Source organism: Hyperolius riggenbachi, chromosome 3, assembly GCF_040937935.1.
Source record: "Hyperolius riggenbachi isolate aHypRig1 chromosome 3, aHypRig1.pri, whole genome shotgun sequence".
NCBI lineage: Eukaryota > Metazoa > Chordata > Amphibia > Anura > Hyperoliidae > Hyperolius > Hyperolius riggenbachi.
Window position 1 is genome coordinate 234710761 of NC_090648.1, and position 26930 is coordinate 234737690.

A 26930-nucleotide genomic window follows, 5' to 3' on the forward strand; every position below is an offset into this window, starting at 1 on the left:
CTCTCTGTTGGTGGGTTGGTGGGCAAGGATCGCTCCCAGGGTGTTTATTATTATTATTATTCTTTTTTTGTAAATATTTATTTCAATTATTTTTAAATACATTTGGCTAGTTTTTACTTTATTTTTACATCCCCTCCCTCCCCCCACCAGCCAATCACTGTGATCGGCTGTCATAGGCATCAGCCTATGACAGCCGATCACACTTGTGGGTTCAGAGGGGACAGCCCTGTCACACAGCTGTCCCCAGTACAGCGCTGCCGTAGATCACAGCATGGAACACCGTAAATAGACGGTTGTCGCTGGGAGACTGATGACAGAGCGGAGCTCCGTCATTCAAGCGCATGCGATCTCCTGCAAAACACGCCCCCAGGACTCCTCGCAGACCACACATGTAGCGGGGACAGCTATGGGCACATGGGGGACACCTGAGGGCACATGGGGGGGGGGGGGGGCATTAATTGGGGGAGAACATATACAAGACACTCCAGTATATAGACATACCAGGTTTAGTACACTTTTTTTTTTTTTTTTTTTTCCTGATTTTTGCCCTCTAAACCTAGGTGCGTCTTATATTCCGGAGCGTCTTATACGGCGAAAAATACGGTATATATATTTTTTTTGTTGTTTTTTTCTTCTGAGATTGCATGGCTGACAGCTCCTCTTTAAAGTGAACCTCTGGACTAAAAATCGACTCAGCAGCACTGAAAAGGCTTTGTTTCTTTAAGTTTCACAGCATCAGAACTTTTTTTCTATTATCCGAGCCTCATTTTTGGCTGCACAGAAGAAAACTGCCCAGGCTTTTTTCCCCTGATGCTGTGCAAAGCATGATGGGATTTCTGATGTTGCTCTCGTTCTGCTGTTTTGGTGCAAAATTTTTTTCTTCTACATTTTGAATTTGACATTTGAAGCCTAGCGTGTGCAGCTGGGAGGGGTGATCAGGACACAGGACAGTTGGAACTGTCTCCTACTCCTTGTCACCTCCTTTCAACCAAAAAGATGGCTGCCCCCATGACAAAGATGGCAGCCCCCATGAATCACAAACATTTGCCTGTTCTTTTAAAACAGGGTGGGTAAAAAAATATATTACCCATCTATTCTACTTAACATAACTAATGTAACTTAATGAGTATGTTTGTTTAGGCTGAAGTTCCCCTTTAAGGAAGTGTGCATAGGCCAAATGGGGTTTAAGCTAACTGAGCACCTGAAATGTAATTTAATATTCGTCTTTAAATGTACCTCCCAATGAGGGAGGGTTGTAATAGTGGGCGGAGGGGTTGGGGTGGGGTTTATGGGCTGAGTGGCGTTACTTGCTGCCTCATTTCATTTTCCCGGGAAATCAATCCTTGGTCATCTAACTACTTACGGTATGTCTCAAAGTATTTCATTTCCCACTATTCTCATTTTAAGGCCTTTTTATTTATTTAATTTTTTTTTTTTGTTTCTTTAACCCTTCTTTTGTTTGCTTTGCTTCCTTAGTTATCTGACTCAGCCCTGTCTTGAGACTATAAACAGGATTAAGCTGTACAGTGAATCCCTTGCACGATATGGTAAAAGCCCTTACCTTTATCCACTCTATGGCCTTGGAGAACTGCCTCAAGGGTTTGCAAGGTAAGGATGATGACTACAGTTTTCTATCAGTACTCCATTACATTTACTGCTTTAAAGGGAAGGTCCAAGCAAAATAAAAAAATGAGTTTCACTTACCTGGGGCTTCTACCAGCCCCATGCAGCCATCCTGTGCCCTCGTAGTCACTCACTGCTGCTCCAGTCCCCCGCTGGCAGCTTGCCGACCTCAGAGGTCGGCGGGCCGCATTGCGTACATTTTTACGCATTCCCGCTAGTGCAGGAACATTAACACATAAATTTTTGCGCGTTACTGGTTCAATGCGTAAAAATTTACGCATTGAACCAGTAACGCGTAAAAATGTATGTTAATGTTCCTGCACTCGCGCGAATGCGTTAAAATGTACGCAATGCGGCCCGCCGACCTCCGAGGTCAGCAAGCTGCCAGTGGGGGACTGGAGCAGCAGTGAGTGACTACGAGGGCACAGGATGGCTGCATGGGGCTGGTAGAAGCCCCAGGTAAGTGAAACTCATTTTTTTATTTTGCTTGAACCTTCCCTTTAAGCTGCATTTACCAACCTAGTGAGCTGACGTCACTTGGAGCTCTCCTGCTGACGTCACTTGGAGTGTACTGCGCAGTACACTCCAGGTGACATCAGCAGGAGAGAGGACACGGCGCAGTGATTTGCAACAAAGGCACAAATTCCGGAAGTGAGCCGGCGGCAGGGACTGGAGAAACGTTTTGTCCCGGCACAGGACTTCTTGTGGGGGGGGGGGTCTTAGAAGCCCCAGGTAAGTTGAACTCATGTTTTTTTAATAACCTTACAGTACTGCTTTAAAAGGCATTGTATTGGCAAGGTGTGAAAATATCATCGAGGAGAAAATGTAAATTGAATATCCCTAAATTCATAATCACAAGCGCAGTTGTTTCCCCCCCCACAGTGTATCCCATTAAATTGAACTGTATACAGTGATCCGGGCACTGCAGCCTAGCGCTGTCTGCACAGACAGTTGTAAAGAACAGTGATGTTATAACCAGTCTGCTCAAAGAAGCTAGGTGGTAAACAGTAAATCGCGCTTTTAGTTGCAGGGATCCTCTGTTCTGGGAGGGGTTCCACTTCCAACCAGCATCACCATTATAGACCACCATTGCCATTAGAAGCCTCAGCTCTTGATTACCTCCTAGCTTTCTTAGGTAGATAGATGACAAGGCTAACTATTTTTGACATTTTGATTAGTTATAGACCACAGGGGCCAGATCTTTGTATGCAGACATCCTAGAAAGGTGATCCAGTTTACTTTTTTTTTTTTTTGATGCACTTTGTGGGGCCAACAGATTACCTTCTTTATGTACATTATTAAAGTTCTATTTTAAAGCATATATGTGGTGTTCATAGACTTGAAACTGGTATTAACACGACCATTAATGAGGTGGTGTTAAATTATTATTTAGTATTTATATAGTGCTGCTATCTTCCACATGGCTGTACAGAGTATACTGTCTTTTCACTTAATTGTCCCTCCGAGGTACTCACAATCTAATCCTTAGCATAGTCCTTTGTCGATGTATGTATCGTAGTTTAGGGCCATTTTAAGGGGAAGCAAATGAACTTATCTGTATATTTTTGGCATGAGAGGGGAAACCCACACAGATACAATGGAAATCATACAAACTCGGTGCAGATACAGCCCTGGCTGGGATTCGAACTGGGCACCCATCACTGCAAGGCGACTCCGTGCTGCCCATGTCTCCTGCACTACACATTTAGTGGTGCTGCTTTGGTAACCTGAGGCACTGCTGAGCCCTGATGACTTTTTGAAATAGTTTGCACTTTTGTAGAAGTTAAAGAGAAACACCAACAAAAAATTTAACTTTATCCCAATCAGTAGCTGATACATGAGAAATCTATTCCTTTCACAAACAGACCATCAGGGAGCGCTGTATGACTGATATTGTGGTGAAACCCCTCCCACAAGTAACCCCTCCCACAAGAAAAGTTCAAACTTTTGTGGGAAATGGCTGTTTACAGCTGTTTCCAACTGCCAAAAACCATGCAGCAGCTACATCACCTGCCAACAGTAAAATGCTCACTGGAGTTCCTCGTTAAGTCTAGGCAAGACCTCACTGGCCCTGCACCAGTGCTGAAAGTGGAGTATAGCATGAGGCTGGACCAAAGTCAGTGAAGGATGTTAATCTAATTCCAGAATCGGTGCCATTATTTCTGACCTGTCCGATCTGTTTGCGATCGGGAAAGGAATTGATTTTGTGAAGTTATCGGAAAATTGATCCCTTTATTGATCGGGAGCAGTTTGGACATGTACACAGGGTACAACTTCCTGTCCGATTACCTGCTGATTAAATAGGAAATTGCATTGTGTGTGCATAAGACTTGCCTGATCTGCTTACCATTTCAATATTGCATTTGTCAACCATTGTGCATACCAAGTACCCAAAGAAAGGAATTCCACAGGTAGGGATCTACTGTGACTCTGTACCCTTTCATCTCTTGGTGCCCACAATGTCTAGTCCACTGTTGTCAGCACCATCAAAATATAAAAATGCTTTTTATTTAATCTAGTGAAAAACATGATACAGTTGTCCATAAAGTGGCAGCCCGCTGTTTTAGACAATTAGTCCTTTATCGAGCCATTCAGAAAATGTTTGCGGAATGGCTTGATAAAGTTAGTCACCGAAACAGCGGGAATATAGCTGAATGGACAGCTATATGATGGTATGTTTTTCACTTGATTCAATAGAGCGCATGTTTATATTTTTCGTGATGCTGACTCAACAGTGGACTGAAATACAGTGCGCATGTGCAGATGACATTTTTCAATGTCCTGTGGCCTGAAGGTGGCAAACCTCTATTATGTTCTTCCCGTCATGCAGATTAAGTGCCATTTATGGAGGAACATACATGCTGAACAAGCCAATAGAAGAGTTGGTTATGGAGAATGGAAGGATTGTCGGTGTAAAATCTGAAGGAGAGGTAAGCTTTCCTACGTAAACCATTTGAACAAGTTTATAAGCTTGATATTGAGAGCACTGTATATATCAAGTCTATGTCCCCTCGGTGCCACATTGTCTCCAACGCTAATTATTTCTAATCTTTACAGTATTTGTGTGTACATAGTGTTCATATAATTGTTATGACTGAGTTTCTTTAAGTAGTAGTGACACCTTAAAGCATTGTCAGTAGTGATGGGTGAACTTCACAAACGAGCATTTGTGAACTGTTAGCCATTGTTTTTTATGAACGTTTGTTTGCTGTGGACCCTGTTAAAGTCAATAGGTCTGCAGCAAATGAACGTTCTTTCACAAACCATTTGCATTAGTTTTTACAAACCGTTCGTTTGCGGCAGACACACTGACATTAACAGCGTCCACGGGAAACCAATGTTTGTAAAACGATCGCAAACTGTTCACAAAGAATCGTTTGATGTTCGCCCATCAATAATTTCCCGGTTTGCTATATAATGAGATTCTACTGTAACTTGTTTAATATTCTGTTCTTTAGGTTGCCAGATGCAAACAACTGATTTGTGATCCCAGTTATGTCCCAGATCGTGTCACTAAAGCTGGAAAAGTTGCCCGTGTAATCTGTATTCTTAATCATCCGATAAAAAACACAAATGATGCCAACTCCTGCCAGATCATCATTCCACAAAACCAGGTCAACAGGAAATCTGGTGAGTTTCAGTTCATGGGCAACACTGTAGAAGCAATCATAGTGCGTATGAGCATTTTGCCTGTGGACAACATCTGAGCTAGATTTCTCTTGTTTCTTTATGCATAAGTCACCGCCCCTCATACAACTTAAAAGGGAGAGCCAAAAATGGGAATAGAACATTAGTCACTTTGCCCTAAGTAATTACTGTAATACAATACTGTTCCACATTTGACTATCAATACTTGCACTACTTTCAGTGAAATATTTTTATCCTGTTCTTGAACTCTTCCCTTTCAGAACATGGAGTGTGAGATATTTGATACAACCCATCAGACAAAAGATTAGAGTTCTCCATTCTGTCAGCAGTGTATGTCCTAAAGTATTATACTGTAGGTGCAGGTACTGAAAATGCAAAACCGTGTCTATTGCTAATGCATTATCATGTACACATGAAAATAAAACTTACGATGTAAATTGCAAAAGGGATGTGACCATATCAAATATACAATTATCCATTAATCTGGTATGTGCTCAACGTGCTATGACCTGGTCTTGTTTTCTCTGCTTCAGATGCTGCAAGTTTTTCTGTGAGTGTACATTTAAAGCACAAAATGAAGTATGCACCTGTAGCAGAAGTTGTAGATGTTATACATGTGAACTTTTGTATTTGAGATCTCCGTAGTGTGGTTGGTCAGTTTATTATGTATTGCAAAATGTCACAGTTGAGCCTCTTTCAGAGGGATGGCTGAACTGCACACTAGCATCCTATCTACCGAGGGCCTTTCGAGTGCAATTAAAATGCAGCCGAACGACCGTGGTATGTAACACCACGCATGTCAGCTCTTGGCATTACCCAGTGGTAGAGCACCACATGTCTGGTCTGAGCACGGCTACAGCCACGCCCATATGTAACTCAATGGGGTGGGGCTCCTTGTCCAGCATTGGTACCAAGTGCCCGGCTTGTGCAGGAGAGTCTGAAAGAGGCCTTAGTGTTCAATCTGCCATATGTTTAAAGGACAACTGAAGCGAGAGGTATATGGCGACTACCATATTTTGTTCCCATTAATCAATACCAGTTGCCTGGCTATCCTGCTGATCCTCTGCCTCTTTTTTATTTATAGCTATAGACCCTGAACAAGCATATGCAGATCAGGTGTTTCTTACATTGTTAGATCTGACAAGATTGGCTGCATGCTTTCTTCTGGTGTGATTCAGACACTACTGCAATCAAATAGATCAGCAGGACAGCCAGGCAATGTGTATTGTTTAAAAGGAAAAAAATCTGGCAGCTTCCATATACATCTCATTTCAGCTGTCCTTTAAATGTTTCATATGGTCACGCTCCTATCTGTCTGTGTATGCTACGATGATTGGAGCACTGACAACAGATTGTGGTGTTGTTTTTTTTTTGTTTTTTTCATTGGCATCTACGGTACTCAAGTTTACAGGCACAAATATCAACACCATTAATCTTTTCAAAAATCTTTTTGCAGTAATTTTAGCACTTACCGATAAAGAGGCAAATAATCCTGGACTTTTATTTGAACTAATTGAATGTCAGGAGCATCAGCACTTGTGGATTTGATTAGACACACACTGGGCAGAAATCGGTACTCTGCAAGCCATTTTGTCTCTTTGTTCTGAGAAATAAAGATCCTATCTCACCACATTGCTTCAACATACTGACAACTAGAATGTCTGAGGTCTGCAAGGCTGTAATTGCTACGAGGGGGAGTGGTTAATTCTTTGACCAAAGTCAAGTTTGAAGGACTCTATTATTTCAGTTATATCATGGTTTCTTACTTTTTGGTGAACTTTTTCTTCATTTTTCCATGTGTCTTTTCCATGGAAAATTTCTAATTTGAAAAGGTATGTCATATTTACGGTATGTAAATATGAATGGGAATATAAAAATGAGTGCATGAAGAAAACCTTTAGTCAAAAAATGTATTCGGTGTGGGGAGGGTATTTGGTTTATCCATCGGGTGGGATGTATTTTCAATGGAAATGGACCTTAACGATGAAATAGCGAAGTAAAACTCTGTAGGTACCTGTAACAAATATACCCTGTGTTTACACATTTTTTTATGTTGAATGTTTTTTTCCCCCCTCAGATATCTATGTGTGTATGATTTCCACTGCACACAATGTGGCTGCACAAGGAAAATACATTGCTATAGTGAGCACTACTGTAGAAACCAATGACCCAGAGAAGGAAATCAGGCCTGCCCTTGACCTGCTGGAGCCAATAGAGCAGAAGTAAGTGAGACTGTTTTGTTTTTAGAATGCTGTGCATGAAGTCTTTCATATGGTACAATTGGTAGAGGTTGACAGAATGGCCTATCTTGTTGCTGTGCACCTTACTTGAGTTGACTGTTCACCATGTGATATGGTCTTGAAATGATGATCAAAATAGTTTCAAATTTATCAAGATTTCAGTAGCTTTGTATTGCATGATGCAGAACTCTATTGAGGTTGAGGGCCTTTTAGGGTTTTCTTCTGTGTGGTGCAAGTGTGTTTCCGGTTTTCCATTTTAACTGTATTTACAGTTAAAATGGAAAAATATTCTTCTGTAGTTTCGAAAAGCATCACGTCCATAACGCTTTTGCTGCCAGGCTTATGCAACAAAACCAGATAATAAAACAAGGATAAACTATCAAATTGTGCATGCATTAACTATTTTAGGAAGAAAAAAATCAAATCCGCAAATTGGCAACTTATACTAAAGCCTTAACCACTTGATGACCCACCCTTTACCCCCCCCTTAAGGACCAGCGCTTTTTTTACTGATCTGTGCTGGGTGGGCTCTGCAGCCCCCAGCACAGATCAGGTAGCAGGCAGAGATCAGATTGCCCCCCTTTTTTCCCCCCTATGGGGATGATGTGCTGGGGGGGTCTGATCTCTTCTGCCTGCTGGGTGTTGCGGGGGGGGGGGGGGGCACCTCAAAGCCCCCCTCCGCGGCGAAATTCCCCCCTCTCTCCTACCTGCTGCAACCCCCCCCCCCCCCCCCCCCGGCGATCGAGGCTGCACAGGACGCTATCCGTCCTGTGCAGCCAGTGACAGGACGTCCCCTGTCACATGGAGGCGATCCCCGGCCGCTGATTGGCCGGGGATCGCCGATCTGCCTTACGGCGCTGCTGCGCAGCAGCGCCGTACAAATGTAAACAAAGCGGATTATTTCCGCTTGTGTTTACATTTAGCCTGCGAGCCGCCATCGGCGGCCCGCAGGCTATTCACGGAGCCCCTCGCCGTGAATTGACAGGAAGCAGCTGCTCGCGCGAGCGGCTGCTTCCTGATTAATTAGCCTGCAGCTGGCGACGCAGTACTGCGTCGCTGGTCCTGCAGCTGCCACTTTGCCGACGCACGGTATAAGCGTGTGGTCGGCAAGTGGTTAATGAAGCATTTTACAATTATGGCCCTTAAATAACTTTAAGAAATGTGGTACATTTGAGGACTTTTTTGTGTGATTCATGTAGGTCTGTGTGTACTGAATTTTTTTTTTTTTTTTTTTTTTGTGTGTATGAACACAGTGTACATACATGTGTGCAGTATGTGGGCAGGGACAGTTTGCTTTTAACGCTTTGACATCATTGCCATGTTGGATCCCCTCAAATGATGGTTACAGTCTTGGCAAGGGCTATCTATTCCATGACAGTCAAAGGATAAGCATTGATGGCAACTCTGATACTTTTATGATTTATTGTATTTTTATGTAAAATAAAAGCAAACAAAAACCCCCTCCAGCTCCCACTTGGGCTTTGTACATACACTAGACTGAACTCGGCCAAGGCAGATTTGGTTTCTCTGTATCCTGCTTGTTGTAAGCCGCTCTACACTGCACCGTGCAGTCAGCCCTACGGGGCAGTAAAAAAGGGCGCATATGGCTAGTGGACACAAAGGGCGCCACCATAGACTGCAATGCAAAATATCGGCTATTGGGCACAGTGTTCTCCCCAGAAATTCTTTCCAGCCCCCAATAAATTGACAGGCTAGGCTCTATCTTTTGTACTAGAATATCTTAAAGAAAAATTAGGCTAGTTACTTACCTGAGGCTTCTTCTAGCCCCCTAAAGTCCTCCTGCTCCCTCATCACCATTCCACGCTGCTCTGCTACTTAGCCCCGCACCTCCATGATCATGGTCCAGTGGCCAGGAGTGCTTTGCCCATGCACAGTAGCAATTTTAAGTTACCACGCAAGTTCAAAACGCTACTGGTCACAGGAATGTGATAGAGGAGGCAAGTGACACGTGGCTGTATATGCAGCGTTCAGAGGAACACAGCAGTGCGGAATGACTGCAAGGGAGGGGCAAGAACAACTTAAGGGGCTGGAAGAAGCTCCAGGTAAGTAACTGGCCATTTTCCTTTAACAGTTAGTGTCCTTGAGGGCCCGTTTATCTGCAGAGTTTCCCTGCTGGCAAATCGCACAGGGAAACTCTGCCATAGGGAGGAATAGCGCCGCCGGCCGAATCGCTTGCAGTAGTGATTTGGCCGGCATTTCCATCTGAAGTTGTGCAGGAGGCTGCAAATCCCATAGCCATGCATGGCACGGCTGATGGGATTCATCTGCAGACCCGGAAGTGCCGCCGTGTGTCTTGCAGACGCGTGTGGCACAAGTGGAAACAAGCCCTTAAAGTTCTAACTACCTTTCTGCTGCCTATATACATGGGTGGTCCCAGTGTGGAAAAGAAGATTTCTGGGCCATAGCATGATATTGATAAGCAGGCAGCTTATTAATATCATGCTATGGCCCCAGATATCCCCTCTTACACCACCCATGTATATAGGAAACATGGACTTGGTAGCTTCATTTTATTTTATTTTTTTTGATGTGTACAAAGTATATGTAAAATCTTGAGCTAAATGAACCTATCCTTAGAAGCAATAAATAACTTGTCAGGTAATACATTTTTCATGCCGTGAATGTTTTGAAGGTGTGCTATCCTATTTCTACTTACCATTGTTCTCTCTTTCTTTCCCATGTAGATTTGTTAGCATAAGTGACTTGTACGCTCCCACTGACATGGGAACAGAGAGCCAGGTAAGCCTTTAGGAATGCCACGTTGTAAAAGTAACCTGCTAATTTTCTTTAAATTGTAAAATGTTATATTGAACTTAAACGTATGTGCTTTATAATCAACAGGGCATGTCATGATGTTGGTTAATACCCAGTTTTGTTTTGGAGCAAATACTGCCTGAATGCAGCTTTTTTTTTTTTTTTTTTTTTTTTGCACTGTACTCACAGCTGCATCAGTTGCACCATTTTCCAAATGCATATGGTGTGTCCATGAAAAAATCATTCCAACTCTGTAAACTCTGCTTGATATGGTTCCTTTAGGCTAGGTTTCCATTTCTGCAAAAACGGGACGATTCCTCAGCCACGAATTCGGATGGAATTTGGCAGCCAATTGAACTCTATGAAGAGCATCCTAATTCATTGCCGGGGGAAAAAAATCTGCGGCACTGCAGCATAAATGCATGCGTCGCTGTCCGAATCCCATAGCCGTACATAGCGCGGCTAGAGGGATTCAGCTGCGAGAGAAGTCACAGCTGTGCCGGCATCGCGTCTCGCAAGACTCATGCCGCGCACAAGTGGAAACGAGCCCCTCAAGGATACCAGAACTGAAGGGCTCTGGTAAAAATGATAGCTGCACTGTGTAGGGGTAAAAAGCACATACCGGCTGCTCCTCCTGCCGCCGTTCTTACTGTATAGATGCCGGTGTCCCAGCGACTTTGGTGACCTTTGCCCTGGACATACTGTGCCCTGTGTGCGCAGTATGTCCTTCCCTCTTGGCTTCTGGCCGGCGCATAGTGCTAGGCTCAGAAGCACGCTGATGCATCCGTCTCCTCCATGCTCCGTGTGCGCTCCACTAAACCAAGCGCCACATGTACTGCTCTTCTGGCAGGGGGCAGAAGAGCAGTACCCTGTAGGCAAGTAGTGAAGGCCCCCCCCCCATATGGCACATTTCATTATGGGGAGGATTTCTTTGGTGCTCAGTTACTGTTTAACCCCAGAGTCTGCCCTTTCATGTCAGGAAGGGGGGGGACGTCCTTCCCTCTTTGGCAAAATAATGGGAGGGAGAGGAATAACCAATATTCCTACACTGTCATGCTCCAATGGCAGAATGTGGAGCCTGCAACAATGTTGTACAAAGGTGACATTTTTGTGTCCTTTCCACAGATCTTTATTTCACGCTCCTATGATGCCACCACCCACTTTGAAACCACCTGCAATGACATTAAGGACATCTACAAGAGAATGATGGGCTGCGAATTTGACTTTGAGGAAATGAAGCGCAAGAAAGATGACATCTTTGGAGAAAACTAGGAAGGCAACATTCAAGACTAGGAAAATTTCTAAATCCGCTACAAACATGCATTTCTGGAAATTAGGAACACTGTATGAAACTCAATATTGTAATGCCTGCTTTTTGTAAAAATATGGAAATCCAAGAATGCCGCACTGGCAATTGCTCTATGCCCTGTCCTGTTTCATTCTGTGAGGAAGCTGCTTACTGCCACTGCCTGGTCAGGAGATGCCTGAATACCGCAGAAGGCAACATTTATTCCCCCCCCCCCCCCCCCCCAGATTGCTAGAAATTGAAGTGCTGAGGTTTTATCTCTGTGTTTTAATTTAGTGTCATCACTGGTATATCTTATGAAGGAAGATTATATAAAGTTTGGGAAAAAAATCAGCATAATATCAGCTCTCCCCGTTGTTTTTTTTTTGTTTTTACTTTTGCTGTTAAACACTTGAAAGTAATTTGGCCAGCGCCTCTGTTCCTGCTGTCCCTCCTCACAATGTTAGTTTATGGTCAGGCATGGAGCGCCAGAAGCGCACAGTTCTTGCAAGATTTTAACCAATGACACCAGCTGGGAAACAATTGCTTTGTTTTATTGTAATGAAGTACTAAACCAAACCAATAGTATTATGCAGGCCAAGTTTGCCTGCATTTCTGTATTTTCGCACAGCTCCCAACCTGGTCAGACAGAAATGCAGTATTGATTTGACAGAGTCCTACCCTGACATGTTGCTTAATAGGGTTTAAGATAATTTCTGTACTGCAAAGTAAAGCCAAATTGTGGAAACCCTTGGTGTGGTTAATTTGTTGCATGATATTTGTATTTGAGAGAGTGGGTGTTGTGTAAACATGAGAAATTGTGCTTAAATTCAGGGCCAATCCCCATTTCAGAACTTAGAGAGTCTGAAGCGAGAATAAATCTCGCTTCAGACCTCATAAATAGCAGGGGCATGTGTGCCCCTGCTAAACCGCCGCTATCCCGCAGCTTAACGGGGGTCCCTGATCCCCCAAATCCCCTCCGAGCAGCGGGGGAGTGCTCCCTGGTTGGGGCAGGGCTAACCGCCGCAGCCCTGCCCCACGCGCGTCTGTCAGCGCGTATCTCCGCCTCTCCCCCGCCCCTCTCAGTCTTCCTTCACTGAGAGGGGCGGGGGAGAGGCGGCGATGCGCCGCTGATAGACGCGACTGGAGGCAGGGCTGCGGCGGTTAGCCCTGCCCCAACCAGGGGGCGCTCCCCCGCTGCTCGGAGGGGATTTGGGGGATCAGGGACCCCCGTTAAGCTGCGGGATAGCGGCGGTTTAGCAGGAGCTCTGAAGCGAGATTTATTCTCGCTTCAGAGTCTCTTTAAATGACCACTATTGTGTAAAATGTAAAATACATGCAAGCTCATATAAAGTATGTTTCTTCCCGAGTAAAATGAGCTATAAATTACTTTACTCAAATGTTGCTGTCACTTACAATAGTAGAAATCTGACAGGTTTTTGACTAGTCCATCTCTTTATAGGGATTCTCTGTATTTCATTTATTCTTTACAAACACACTCCCTGGAAAGGATCTGTACAAAGATGCTGGCTGCCCCCTCTGTTAGCACAGTATGCTGGCAGTTGGACTGAGCAACTGTCGCACAAAATGCTTTTAAAAATAAAGAAAACTGAGATTCCCCCATGAGGTGATTGTACAAAACCTGTCAGTTCTGTCAGATTTCTACTACCTACTGTAAGTGACAAACATAAGAGAAGTAATTCATACCACATTTTACTCTGGGAGAAATGTGTGTGTATTTTTAAATTTTACAGTATTGTGCGACAGTGGTTTTTTAAGGACAACTGAAGTGAGAAGAATATGGAGGCTGCCTTTTCTTTCCTTTTAAACAATAATAGTTGCTTGGCAGTACTTATCTATTTGGCTGCAGTAGTGTTTGAATCACACCAGAAACAAGCATGCAGCTAATATTGTCAGATCCGACAATGTCAGAAGCACCTGATCTGCTGCATGCTTGTTCAGGGGCTTATGGCTAAAAAGAGGCAGAGGATCAGCAGGAGAGCCAGGCAACTAGTATTGCTTAAAAGGAAAAAAATATGGCAGCCTCCATATCCCTTTCGCTTCAGTTGTACGTTAAGATATATGTAAGACAAAAACTAGTAATCAGTAGTTTTCAAGGACAGCATTCCTATTGGGAGGCTTCTCAAGGGAAATGCCCCCCATACTAAAGCATTTCACCACATAAACTGGGTAGAGGTGCAGTACAGTTCATGTTCAGCAGTTTTTTTACTTATTTCCTGTATATACTTGGATTTGTTGCGTACGAGAGGAATCGCTGCTGGGAGACTTGGACGCAGGATACAGCCGGTATGGCTTATTCTGCTCCTGCACAAGTCCTTGGTGACGTTTATTCCCCCTCTAGGTCCACGTGGATGGTGGGGAATTAAATAATTTGGCTTCCAGTAATTGCTGGAGGCCGAATTATAGAGTTTTATAAGTAACTTCAGCTCCATCTTCTGACGGTGCTGAAGTTACTCCCTGTGCGCCGCTATAACCGTAATTCCTGCTATGGTCTATGGTGGCGCCGGCTGCGCCCAAGTCTCCTGCGCCGGATTGCCAGCGTTTGGATTTGTTGACTGTTTGAGTCAACCCCAATATTTGACCCTCTTAAGCTGGAATTTTTCAATGATTTGAATATGTCTATCCAGAAAAGTTAATGACTGCACTTGAGGACCAGGAGGAGTTAATGGCTGCACTTCATGAATAATTGCATCAATTATCCCCTCCTATTCCCCAAGTGCAGCCAATAACTCCTCCAGGACCCCACATGCAGCTATTCTCTTGCTTTGGCCCCTCCCCCACAACCCCCTAAAGGGTTGCTGCCTCTCACTGCCCCATCCACCCACAGCACCTAAGCTGTCAGCTTCTCTGACCCCCTCTTACCTTGTAGCCTCATCCAGAGTGCAGCAGCAGGAGGAGTGCAAGACGGGAGCTTTGCACTGGATGCAGTCTGGACAAGCATGAGCCTGCAGTGCAGCCCACCCTGGCTGACTGCTGGCTCTCGGGCTTAGTGATCAGCAGAACTGCCCGCAGATCTCGATTTTGCAGTTTGGATCCAGCCAGGCATGCAGCTGTGCACAGTGTAGGTTGGCAGAGTAGCTTGCAATCTTCCTCCCATGCATGCATGGTAAGTGGGAGTCTATGGGGTAGGGAAGGGGGGGCTCCAGAGCTGGGGGGGGTGGATCAGATACTGATAAGTTTGTGAGTCAGTGGGACCCTCCCCCCTGCTTTCTTCTGTAACTCGAGTGCTCCCCTCTGCTCTCTTCTGAGACTCGAGAGATTAAAGAATTGAAGTGAGACTAATACAGAGGCTGCCATATTTCTTTCCATTCAAACAATACCAGTTGTCTGGCAGCCCAGCTGATCTATTTGGCTGCAGCAGTGCCTGAGTAACACCAAAAGCAAGCATGCAACCAATCTTTTGAGATCTGACAATGTCAAACCTCTGATCTGCTGCATGCTTGTCCCTCATCAATCTAGCGCTGGGCATTACATTAGCATACCTCCTGACATCACATCATCCGGAACTGAAAGTACACTACACTAGGCAAACTTGTGGGAAGTACAAGAGGATACAGAGCCTGTCACTAGATTGATTGAGGGATGTGACTTGCGCTGGACACACTGCACTATATCATAGAGGAGGGAGGAACAGACAGTGAGAGGCAGCCACTCTAGGTTGTGGAGGGTGGGAGGGGGTGATCAGAGAAGCTAACCGCTCCAGCACTGTGTGAGGAGGCAACATCCCACATTCAGGCTACAAGTGGGGAAATTTAGGATAGACTTGCAGATAAGGTGAATCGCCACACACTTAGGGCCCATTTCCACTTGTGCGGTGCGAATTTGTCGCGGAAAACGTAAAAACGAATTCACATGTGGATTTGAATTTTACTGTGAATTCGGGTACGTTTTTGCATGTTAGTAAGTATGCAAATTTAACCATGTCAGTGCCTGTGTGCTTTTACATTGATTTTATGCAAAACCGTACGTGAATTTGCATGGAAAATTTTGCGTAGTGAAAATACATGCGAATTTCCTATTAAATACATTGTATGCAGTGTGCGAATTCTGATGGCTCTGCTGTGCAGATTTTTCCTGCACACAAAACCACACAGGATTTCTGACAAGTGGAAACAGGCACATCCCCTTGTATTGGTTATGCGAATTTGCATGCAGAAAATGCATGCAGATTCGCGATAGTGGAAATGGGCCCTTATACTTTTTTATACTGTGAGTCAGACCTGCATTTCTTGAGTTACAGCTGAGTATATACAGTGGAGGAAATAATTATTTGACCCCTCACTGATTTTGTAAGTTTGTCCAATGACAAAGAAATGAAAAGTCTCAGAACAGTATCATTTCAAGGGTAGGTTTATTTTAACAGTGGCAGATAGCACATCAAAAGGAAAATCGAAAAAATTACCTTTAATAAAAGATAGCATCTGATTTGCATTTCATTGAGTGAAATAAGTTTTTGAACCCTCTAACAATAAAAAACTTAATACTTAGTGGAAAAACCCTTGTTTGCAAGCACAGAGGTCAAACGTTTCTTGTAATTGATGACCAAGTTTGCACACATTTTAGGAGGAATGTCGGTCCACTCCTCTTTGCAGATCATCTCTAAATCCCTAATGTTTCAAGGCTGTCTCTGTGCAACTCTGAGCTTGAGCTCCCTCCATAGGTTTTCTATTGGATTAAGGTCCGGAGACTGACTAGGCCACTCCATGACCTTAATGTGTTTCTTCTTGAGCCACTCCTTTGTTGCCTTTGCTGTATGTTTTGGGTCATTGTCGTGCTGGAACACCCATCCACGACCCATTTTCAGTTTCCAGGCAGAGGGAAGGAGGTTGTCGTTCAGGATTTCACGATACATGACTCCGTCCATTTTCCTGTTAATGCGATTAAGTTGTCCTGTGCCCTTAGCAGAAAAACACCCCCAAAGCAAAATGTTTCCACCCCCATGCTTGACGGTGGGGACGGTGTTTTGGGGGTCATAGGCAGCATTTTTCTTCCTCCAAACACAGCGAGTTGAGTTAATGCCCAAGAGCTCTATTTTGGTCTCATCAGACCACAGCACCTTCTCCCAGTCACTCACAGAATCATTCAGGTGTTCATTGGCAAACTTCAGACGGGCCTGCACATGTGCCTTCTTGAGCAGGGGGACCTTGCGAGCCCTGCAGGATTTTAATCCATTGTGGTGTAATGTGTTTCCAATGGTTTTCTTGGTGACTGTGGTCCCTGCTAATTTAAGGTCATTCACTAACTCCTCCCATGTAGTTCTAGGATGCTTTTTCACCTTTCTCAGAACCATTGACACACCACGAGGTGAGATCTTGCGTGGAGCCCCAGAGCGAGGTCGATTGATGGTCATTTTGTGCTCCTTCCATTTGTGAACAATCGCGCCAACAGTTGTCACCTTCTCTCCCAGCTTCTTGCTAATGGTTTTGTAGCCCATTCCAGCCTTGTGCAGGTCTACAATTTTGTCTCTGACATCCTTGGACAGCTCTTTAGTCTTTCCCATGTTGGAGAGTTTGGAGTCTGCTTGCTTGATTCTGTGGACAGGTGTCTTTTATACAAGTGACTAGTTAAGACAGGTGTCATTAATGAGGGTGACTAATTGAGTAGAAGTGTCTAACCACTCTGTGGGAGCCAGAACTCTTAATGGTTGGTAGGGGTTCAAAAACTTATTTCACTCAATGAAATGCAAATCAGTTGCTATCTTTTATTTAAGGTTATTTTTTCGATTTTCCTTTTGATGTGCTATCTGCCACTGTTAAAATAAACCTACCATTGAAATTATACTGTTCTGAGACTTTTCATTTCTTTGTCATTGGACAAACTTACAAAATCAGTGAGGGGTCAAATAATTATTTCCTCCACTGTATAGTAGCTGTTCTTTAACCACTTGCCGACCGCGCACTCATACCGCGCGTCGGCAAAGTGGCAGCTGCAGGACCAGCGACGCACTTCTGCGTCGCCGGCTGCAGGCTAATTAATCAGAAAGCAGCCGCTCGCGCGAGCGGCTGTTTCCTGTCAATTCACGGCGGAGGGTTCCGTGAATAGCCTGCGGGCCGCCGATCGCGGCTCGCAGGCTAAATGTAAACACAAGCGGAAATAATCCGCTTTGTTTACATTGTACGGCGCTGCTGCGCAGCAGCGCCGTAAGGCAGATCGGCGATCCCCGGCCAATCAGCGGCCGGGGATCGCAGCCATGTGACAGGGGACAGCCTGTCACTGGCTGCACAGGACGGATAGCGTCCTGTGCAGCCCAGATCACCAGGGGGGACAGGGAGGAGAGGGAGGGGGGGAATCTCGCCGCGGAGGGGGGCTTTGAGGTGCCCCCGCAACACCCATCAGGCAGGAGCGATCAGACACCCCCCCCCAGCACATCATCCCCCTAGTGGGGAAAAAAGGGGGGTGATCTGGTCGCTCTGCCTGCACCCTGATCTGTGCTGGGGGCTGCAGAGCCCACCCAGCACAGATCAGCTAAAACACCGCTGGTCCTTAAGGGGGGGTAAAGGGTGGGTCCTCAAGTGGTTAAGTGCTCAGATTCCACTTGATGTGGTTCTACTGCTGTTCTTTGTAACTGGTCCTTGAGATCTGAAGACACCTGCACTGGTTTTGAGAATGTTTTGTGGTTGTGCCGTGCATAACCTAATGACACTAATGGGGTATTCTGGTGGGAAATTGTAAGCTTTAAATGCAAATTACATATGCTCACCTACTGTACATACAGTATATACACTCTAGTATAATCTGACCCTCTAACTTTACCTGGTATACAAGGTGGGGGTTAGGAAAAGCCACAACACCACTCACAACCGTGACCGACCACAACCATACATGGGAAAAGCAGCATAAAGTCAGCAGATGGCAATAATATGTTTACAAAATGAATGGTGAGTGATATCCCGAATGCCCCCTCCACCATATGCTGGTGGTGTTATGGAGCAGCTGAATCATTCATATCTCAGTATGGATGATGTGGCCCTTAGTGCCTGCTCTCCCCCCCCCCCCCCCCAAAAAAAAAATATGTGCTCCTACAATCTACCAGTATGCTAGTAGCTCCCCCAAGCCCCCAACCATATATTTGCTGAATAATAATGCGGCTATACCAGCAGGTCAGGCTCATTTACCCCCACAGCAGAGCGATGTGTTGGTTCCGGGCTGGCAATATGCATAGCAGTACACAGCATTCATTCACTGCCTGGAGTCTCAGCTGTATGATGTGTTGCAGTGGTGCATGTAATTAAAGATGCCACTAGAGGGTGTCATAGAGATGAGACCTATATTGTATATGGGGGGGGGGGGGGGGGGGACTTGGGGAGGGAGCTGCTAGCATACTGATGAATTGTAGGAGCACAATTATTCCTCCCACATATGGCAGGGGACAAGCAGGCACTTAAGGGGCAGACATGAGTATAAGTTGAGACCCCCACTTTTTTTGGACCCAAAATCTTAGCTTATACTCTCTATCCCAGAGCAAATGCACTGAAAAGATCTTACTTCCTATGTAGCTATTGCTTACATAAGTATTAATCTGATGGAACTAAATCTTTTCCAGACAAGTTTTGGACCAGTCCATCTCCTCATGGGGGATAAGTAAGGTATCTCTTATTTTCAAAAGCACTCTCTGGCAATGACTTCAATGATTCCAGGTGGTATCCCTACTCATGTGATTATATTCTTGCAGGGATTTTGGAAATATTTCTCCATGAGGTAGACTAGTCCACAATCTGTCAGCAGTTCAGAGCTTGCCAGATCATTATATCTTCTGTGACAATTTACAGTGGATTTACTAGGAACAAATGAACAGTATGTGTACATATTTTCTGCTTTCGTTTTCTTTGCTAGAGTGATCATATGATTACAACATTTGCTGACTGCAAGGTAGACTGCTCCAATTTATACTATACAAAATAACTCAAATGGTATAAACCATATGCAGCCATCGTGACTTGTGCAGTGGCTAAAATGGATGTAGCCACAACAGAATATTGGTAGGTCTAAATGTGTAAACATTAAAATGACATCAGTACATAATAGGAATAAAGTATATTGAGGAAATTCACATGAGGCATTTGGCAATTATATGTGCAAATACTATTGACAGCAGATATGTCAAAATACTAAGACAGTTTGTAAATACAGACATCCTCCATATTATTGAATGATGCACATTATATCAAGAGTTAGGATCCTCAAAAGCAAGTTAAGAACCTCAAAAGTTAGGATCCTCAGGATGCTTTACATCCTCCAGTATCCCTCTTGGCATGCATTCTACTCCTCACAGGTAATGAGTGCTTCCCATTTAGGCTGGTGTTTTTTTTTACCTTCCTCCTCAAAGTACAGTTAGGTAAAGACTTCCCCAAATTAGGAAGGGCCAATGAGGAGCAAATCTGAGTTGATGCAAAATTATACATATTTTCTATGAAAACATAATTGGTTCATTTTGAAGCTGCATATATCACAGTTTACTTGGATTGGACCATTTTCAAGATGTGTAGTTGCATTAAAGGGGAACTTAAGAGAGAGGTATATGGAGGCTGCCATGTTTATTTACTTTTAAGCAATACCAGTTGCCTGGCAGCCCTGCTGATCCTCTGCCTCTAATACTATTATCCATAGCCCCTGAACAAGCATGCAGCAGATTAGGGGTTTCAGAAATATGACAGCCTCCGTATACCTCTTACTTCAGTTCCCCTTTAACCCTTCTGGCGGTTATTTAAAACCGCCAGGGGGCAGCACAGCACTATTTTTTTTTTTCTACTTATTTTGTTTAACCTCCTTGCCGGTTATCCCGAACTCAGTTCGGAGTAACCTGCGCAGGAGGATTTCTCAGGCCCCGCTGGGCCGATTTGCATATTTTTTTTTTGTTACAAGCAGCTAGCACTTTGCTAGCTGTTTGTAACTTCCGCTCGCCGCCGAGTCGCTCCCCCCCCCCGCCCCAGACCCCTGCGCTGCCTGGCCAATCAGTGCCAGGCAGCGTTGAGGGGCGGATCGGGATTCCCTATGACGTCGGTGACGTCATCCCGCCCCGTCGCCATGGCGACCGGGGAAGCCCTGCAGGAAATACCATTCTGAACGGGATTTCCTGCTTACTCTGATCGCCAAAGGCGATCGGAGTGGGTGGGGGGATGCCGTCGCTCAGCGGCTATCATGTAGCGAGCCCTAGGCTCGGTACATGATTTAAAAAAACAAAAAACAAAAAAAAAAAACTCCTGCGCTGCCTCCTTGCCAGATGAATTGAAAGGGCAAGGAGGTTAAACATGTAGCTAGCCTAGCGCTAAACCGTGAGGCATAGTCTTGAAACGAAATTTCTCAAAATGACCTGTGAAATCCTAAAGGTACTCATTGGACTTTGGGCCCTTTAGCGCAGTTAGGGTGCAAAAAAGTGCCACACATGTGGTATCGCCATACTCGGGAGAAGTAGTACAATGTGTTTTGGGGTGTATTTTTACACATACCCATGCTGGGTGGGAGAAATACCTCTGTAAATGGACAATTGTGTGTAAAAAAATCAAAAGATTGTCATTTACAGAGGTATTTCTCCCACCCAGCATGGGTATGTGTAAAAATACACCCCAAAACACATTATACTACTTCTCCCGAGTACGGCGATACCACGTGTGGCACTTTTTTGCACCCTAACTGCACTAAGGGGCCCAAAGTCCAATGAGTACCTTTAGGATTTCACAGGTCATTTTTGTTTTAAGACTACTCCTTGCGGTTTAGGGCCCCTAAAATGCCAGGGCAGTATAGGAACCCCACTAATGACCCCATTTTAGAAAGAAGACACCCCCAGGTATTCCGTTAGGAGTATGGTGAGTTCATAGAAGTTTTTATTTTTTTGTCACAAGTTAGCGGAAATTGATTTTAATAGTTTTTTTTCACAAAGTGTCATTTTCCGCTAACTTGTGACAAAAAATAATAACTTCTATGAACTCACCATACTCCGTACGGAATACCTTTGGGTGTCTTCTTTCTAGAATGGGGTCATTTGTGGGGTTCCTATACTGCCCTGGCATTTTAGGGGCCCTACACCGTGAGGAGTAGTCTTGAAACCAAATGTCGCAAAATGACCTGTGAAATCCTAAAGGTACTCATTGGACTTTGGGCCCCTTAGCGTACTTAGGGTGTAAAAAAGTGCCACACATGTGGTACCGCCGTACTCAGGAGAAGTAGTATAATGCGTTTTGGGGTGTATTTTTACACATACCCATGCTAAGTGGGAGAAATATCTCTGTAAATGACAACTGTTTGATTTTTTTACACACAATTGTCCATTTACATAGAAATTTCTCCCACCCAGCATGGGTATGTGTAAAAATACACCCCAAAACACATACTACTTTTCCTGAGTACGGCGGTACCACATGTGTGACACTTTTTTGCAGCCTAGGTGCGCTAAGGGGCCCAACGTCCTATTCACAGGTCATTTTGAGGCATTTGTTTTCTAGACTACTCCTCGCGGTTTAGGGCCCCTAAAATGCCAGGGCAGTATAGGAACCCCACAAGTGACCCCATTTTAGAAAGAAGACACCCCAAGGTATTCTGTTAGGTGTATGACGAGTTCATAGAAGATTTTATTTTTTGTCAAAGGTTAGTGGAAAGTGACACTTTGTGGAAAAAAACCAATAAAAATCAATTTCCGCTAACTTTTGACAAAAAATAAAATCTTCTATGAACTCGTCATACACCTAACAGAATACCTTGGGGTGTCTTTTTTTCTACAATGGGGACACTTGTGGGGTTCCTATACCGCCCTGGCATTTTACGGGCCCAAAACCGTGAGTAGTCTGGAAACCAAATGTCTCAAAATGACTGTTCAGGGGTATAAGCATCTGCAAATTTTGATGACAGGTGGTCTATGAGGGGGCGAATTTTGTGGAACCGGTCATAAGCAGGGTGGCCTTTTAGATGACAGGTTGTATTGGGCCTGATCTGATGGATAGGAGTGCTAAGGGGGTGACAGGAGGTGATTGATGGGTGGCTCAGGGGGTGGTTAGAGGGGAAAATAGATGCAATCAATGCACTGGGGAGGTGATCGGAAGGGGGTCTGAGGGGGATCTGAGGGTTTGGCGAGTGATCAGGAGCCCACACAGGGCAAATTAGGGCCTGATCTGATGGGTAGGTGTGCTAGGGGGTGACAGGAGGTGATTGATGGGTGTCTCAAGGTGTGATTAGAGGGGGGGAATAGATGCAAGCAATGCACTGGCGAGGTGATCAGGGCTGGGGTCTGAGGGCATTCTGAGGGTGTGGGCGGGTGATTGAGTGCCCTAGGGGCAGATAGGGGTCTAATCTGATAGGTAGCAGTGACAGGGGGTGATTGATGGGTAATTAGTGGGTGTTTAGGGTAGAGTAAACACTGCACTTGGGAGGTGATCGGACGTCGGATCTGCAAGCGATCTATTGGTGTGGGTGGGTGATCAGATTGCCCGCAAGGGGCAGGTTAGGGGCTGATTGATAGGTGGCAGTGACAGCGGGTGATTGATGGGTGGCAGTGACAGGGGGTGATTGATGGGTGGCAGTGACAGGGGGTGATTGATGGGTGGCAGTGACAGGGGGTGATTGATGGGTGGCAGTGACGGGGTGATTGATGGGTGGCAGTGACAGGGGGTGATTGATAGGTGATTGACAGGTAATCAGTGGGTTATTACAGGGGAGAACAGATGTAAATATTGCACTGGCGAATTGATAAGGGGGGGTCTGAGGGTAATCTGAGCGTGTAGGCGGGTGATTGGGTGCCCGCAAGGGGCAGATTAGGGTCTGATCTGATGGGTAACAGTGACAGGTGGTGATAGGGGGTGATTGATGGGTAATTAGTGGGTGTTTAGAGGAGAGTAAACGCTGCGCTTGGGTGGTGATCTGATGTCGGATCTGCGGGCGATCTATTGGTGTGGGTGGGTAATCAGATTGCCCGCAAGGGGCAGGTTAGGGGCTGATTGTTGGGTGGCAGTGACAGGGGGTGATTGATGGGTGATAGGTGATTGGCAGGTGATTGACAGGTGATCAGTGGGTTATTACAGGGAAGGATAGATGTAAATAATGCCCTGGCGAATTGATAAGGGGGGGTCTGAGGGTAATCTGAGCGTGTAGGCGGGTGATTGGGTGCCCGCAAGGGGCAGATTAGGGTCTGATCTGATAGGTAACAGTGATAGGGGGTGATTGATGGGTAATTAGTGGGTGTTTAGAGAAGATAACAGATGTAAACAATACATTTGGGAGGTAATCTGACGGCGGGTTTGCGGGCGATCTAATGGTGTGGGTGGGTGATCAGATTGCCCGCAAGGGGCAGGTTAGGGGCTGATTGATGGGTGGCAGTGACAGGGGGTGATTGATGGGTGATTGACAGGTGATCAGGGGGGATAGATGCATACAGTACATGGGGGGGGTCTGGGGAGAATCTGGGGGGTGATCAGGAGGGAGCAGGGGGGGGGGGGGGGGTATAAAAAAAAATAGCGTTGACAGATAGTGACAGGGAGTGATTGATGGGTGATTAGGGGGTGATTGGGTGCAAACAGGGATCTGGGGGGTGGGGTCTGATGGGTGCTGTGGGCGATCTGGGGCGGGAGGGGGGAGAAAATCAGTGTGCTTGGTGCAGACTAGGGTGGCTGCAGCCTGCCCTGGTGGTCCCTCGGACACTGGGACCACCAGGGCAGGAGGCAGCCTGTATAATACACTTTGTAAACATTACAAAGTGTATTTTACACTTTGTATGCGGCGATCGTCGGGTTAACATCCCGCCGGCGCTTCCGTATGGCCGGCGGGATGTTGCGGCGAGTGAGCGGCGACAGGCGGAGGATCGCGTCACGGATGACGCGATCGCTCCGCCCATGCCCAAACAAGGACCGCCGCATTTTGTCAATACGGCGGTCCTTGCGGCGTCTGCTTCCCGGCCGCCATTTGTCTATACGGCGGTCGGGAAGTAGTTAATGATCCACTCTTTGTACCTTTTATCAAAGAGTGTGGGAATCTTCCCCGATTTAAAATGAGTCTCCTGAATAAAAGCTATATCAATTTTTATCCTTTATTAATTCATTAATAATTCTCCTACGTTTACATCCGGAGTTCGCTCCGTTAACATTTAACGTTAGAATTCTTAAGTTTTCTGCCATGGAGAAAATTTATTTAAAAACTGAGAGCAAAATCCTTTTAAGAGAAAACTTGGGTATAGGCAAATGGGATAGGGACAATTAGTCAGGTTCGGGTGGGCATCAGCAAAAACATTCATACCATTCATTACAACACACTTACATGCATTTATACTTTCAACATTTGGACCGATATTATCCAGACTGACAACATAGGGTTGTCGTATTGCGCCGGATTTCTATGTTCCTATTTCGGAAAACTTGTCCAAGACGGAACAGACCCTGTTGTCAGGCAGGACTGCTTCCCAACCCTACAAAATAAGACAAGATAACAAAAAAAAAAAAAAAAAGGAAGAGAGAAAAAGCAAGAGAGAGGCTTACGCAGCAAGAGCATTACTGCCGAAAGAGAGAACAGGAAAAAAAAAAACACCACAGGGAAATTAGTTGTAGCGTGACCCTATGCTTAAATATCCTCCCATCCCGGGATAACAGTTGGTGGGAGGTCTAACTCTGTTAGAAATTTTTGAAAAGGTTCGCCATCATTGAGCACACAAGATTTCCCATCGATCGTAGCTCTTAATGATAGGGGGAAACCCCATTTGTAGATACCTCCTTTTTGTTTGATTTTTTTCTAACAAGGGTTTCAGTAACCTCCTGCGTTCAATTGTTCTCTTAGATAAGTCTGGAAATAACTCAATATTCCATCCATTGTACTTGAGTGTCCCAAGGGCCCGGGCTTTACTTAAGATCTGCTCCTTTGCTTGGAAGAAATGCACCCTGCATAGTACATCAGTGCTTTTGAGGTCTGCGTATAGCTTCTCTTTACCAATCCTGTGTACTCTATCAATTAGAATGCCTGCCGTAGAGTCATTGCCCGTTATCTCTCTAAACAGTTTCCCAGTTATTTCTTGAAGGTCCTTCGGTGGAATCTTTGAGGGTAGCCCACAAATTTTTATGTTGTTTCTACGGCTCCTGTTTTCCAAGTCATCTATTTTATGTGTAAGCTCTCTCAGTTGCTTTTTATGTGTTGCTGTTTCATCCCTGTGCGTTTTAATGTCTATGGAACAGTCATTGTTCTTTTTTTCCAACATGTTAACTCTATCTTGCAACTGTGACATTTCTTCTTTAATCGCCTTGAGCTCACTGCCTCTTTGATTGAGGCCTGTACTGTTTCCACCACCGTTTCTTTAATCTTCGACGTAAAGTCCTCTAACATCTTTTTTATTCTATCATCATAGGTAGTTTCATTTTGACCACTCGCAGTCGCACAAATTTGACTGGATTCAGATGATAAAGCTTTGGCAGGGGTTACTACTTGCATTTTTGAGGTTTCAGGATCAGTAACTCTAAAAGACATAAATAAACATATTAAAAAGATCTCTGAAATTTATGAAGCTGTTATCGGACTTTTATTATCTCAACTGTTAGTTAACTATTTACTTTTCCTCTGGCAGAGGAGAGGTCATTAGTTCACAGACTGCTCTGAATGAATCATTCTGAATGCAGAGTGTTGTGTAATCTGCGCATATTATAGAATGATGCAATGTTAGAAAAAAAAACACTATATACCTGAAAATAAAAATATGAGAATATTTTCTTTGCTGCTAATCCTCTAGTAATTATTCATAGTACACAACCAATTCATTATATCATATATTTTTTCCGCTTCAGTGTCTCTTTAAGTGAAACAGAACATCTAAATGGGGTGAGAGGTTTTTAGCTGAGATAAGGATCCTTGTTTACACCATGCTCCCAGACCTGGGAGTTGGACTGACACAGAGGTATCGTAAATTCTGAGTTCACAAGTTTAGCTATACAGGCTGAGAAAGAGTTTAGATATCATCAGCCTCATACCAATATAAGGCCCAAATCAGGAAAGCCAGCATCATCCCCAGGACTGAACTCCTGAAATATAAGCAAAACCAGAAAGAGGACCGTGTCCCTTTGGTTGTCACCTACAACCCACACCTGGAAATCTTAAGGCCTCGTTCAGACTATACGCGCTGCCGTGCGCATTTTGGCAGCGCGTATAGTGTGCGACACGCAAGAACGGTAGAAGGGCATAGACAGCCCTTCTACGGTTCCCATATGTGCTGCGCAGTAGCGTGACTGTGCTAAAGCATTTTTGGGAATCGCAGCACAGATCCCATTCATTGTAATGAATGGGATCTGCAGTACATCGCATAGTAGCGCAGATAGCGTGTGATCGGACGCGTTGAGTTCCGATCGCACAGCCATCTGCGCTAAATGATGTGAACGAGGCCT

General features: G+C 44.9%; 1 protein-coding gene across 1 annotated transcript in view; it reads left to right on the forward strand.

Moving 5' to 3' along the window:
* The window catches only part of GDI2 (GDP dissociation inhibitor 2), a 53987-nt gene extending 41668 nt beyond the window's left edge, over positions 1–12319 (forward strand). The window contains exons 6-11 of the mRNA XM_068275975.1: positions 1477–1608; positions 4454–4553; positions 5082–5253; positions 7349–7493; positions 10217–10271; positions 11412–12319. Coding sequence (XP_068132076.1) covers positions 1477–1608; positions 4454–4553; positions 5082–5253; positions 7349–7493; positions 10217–10271; positions 11412–11558 — 751 coding nt within the window. The 3' untranslated portion in view covers positions 11559–12319. The remainder of the gene's footprint in view (positions 1–1476; positions 1609–4453; positions 4554–5081; positions 5254–7348; positions 7494–10216; positions 10272–11411) is intronic.
* Positions 12320–26930: the final 14611 nt, after the last annotated feature.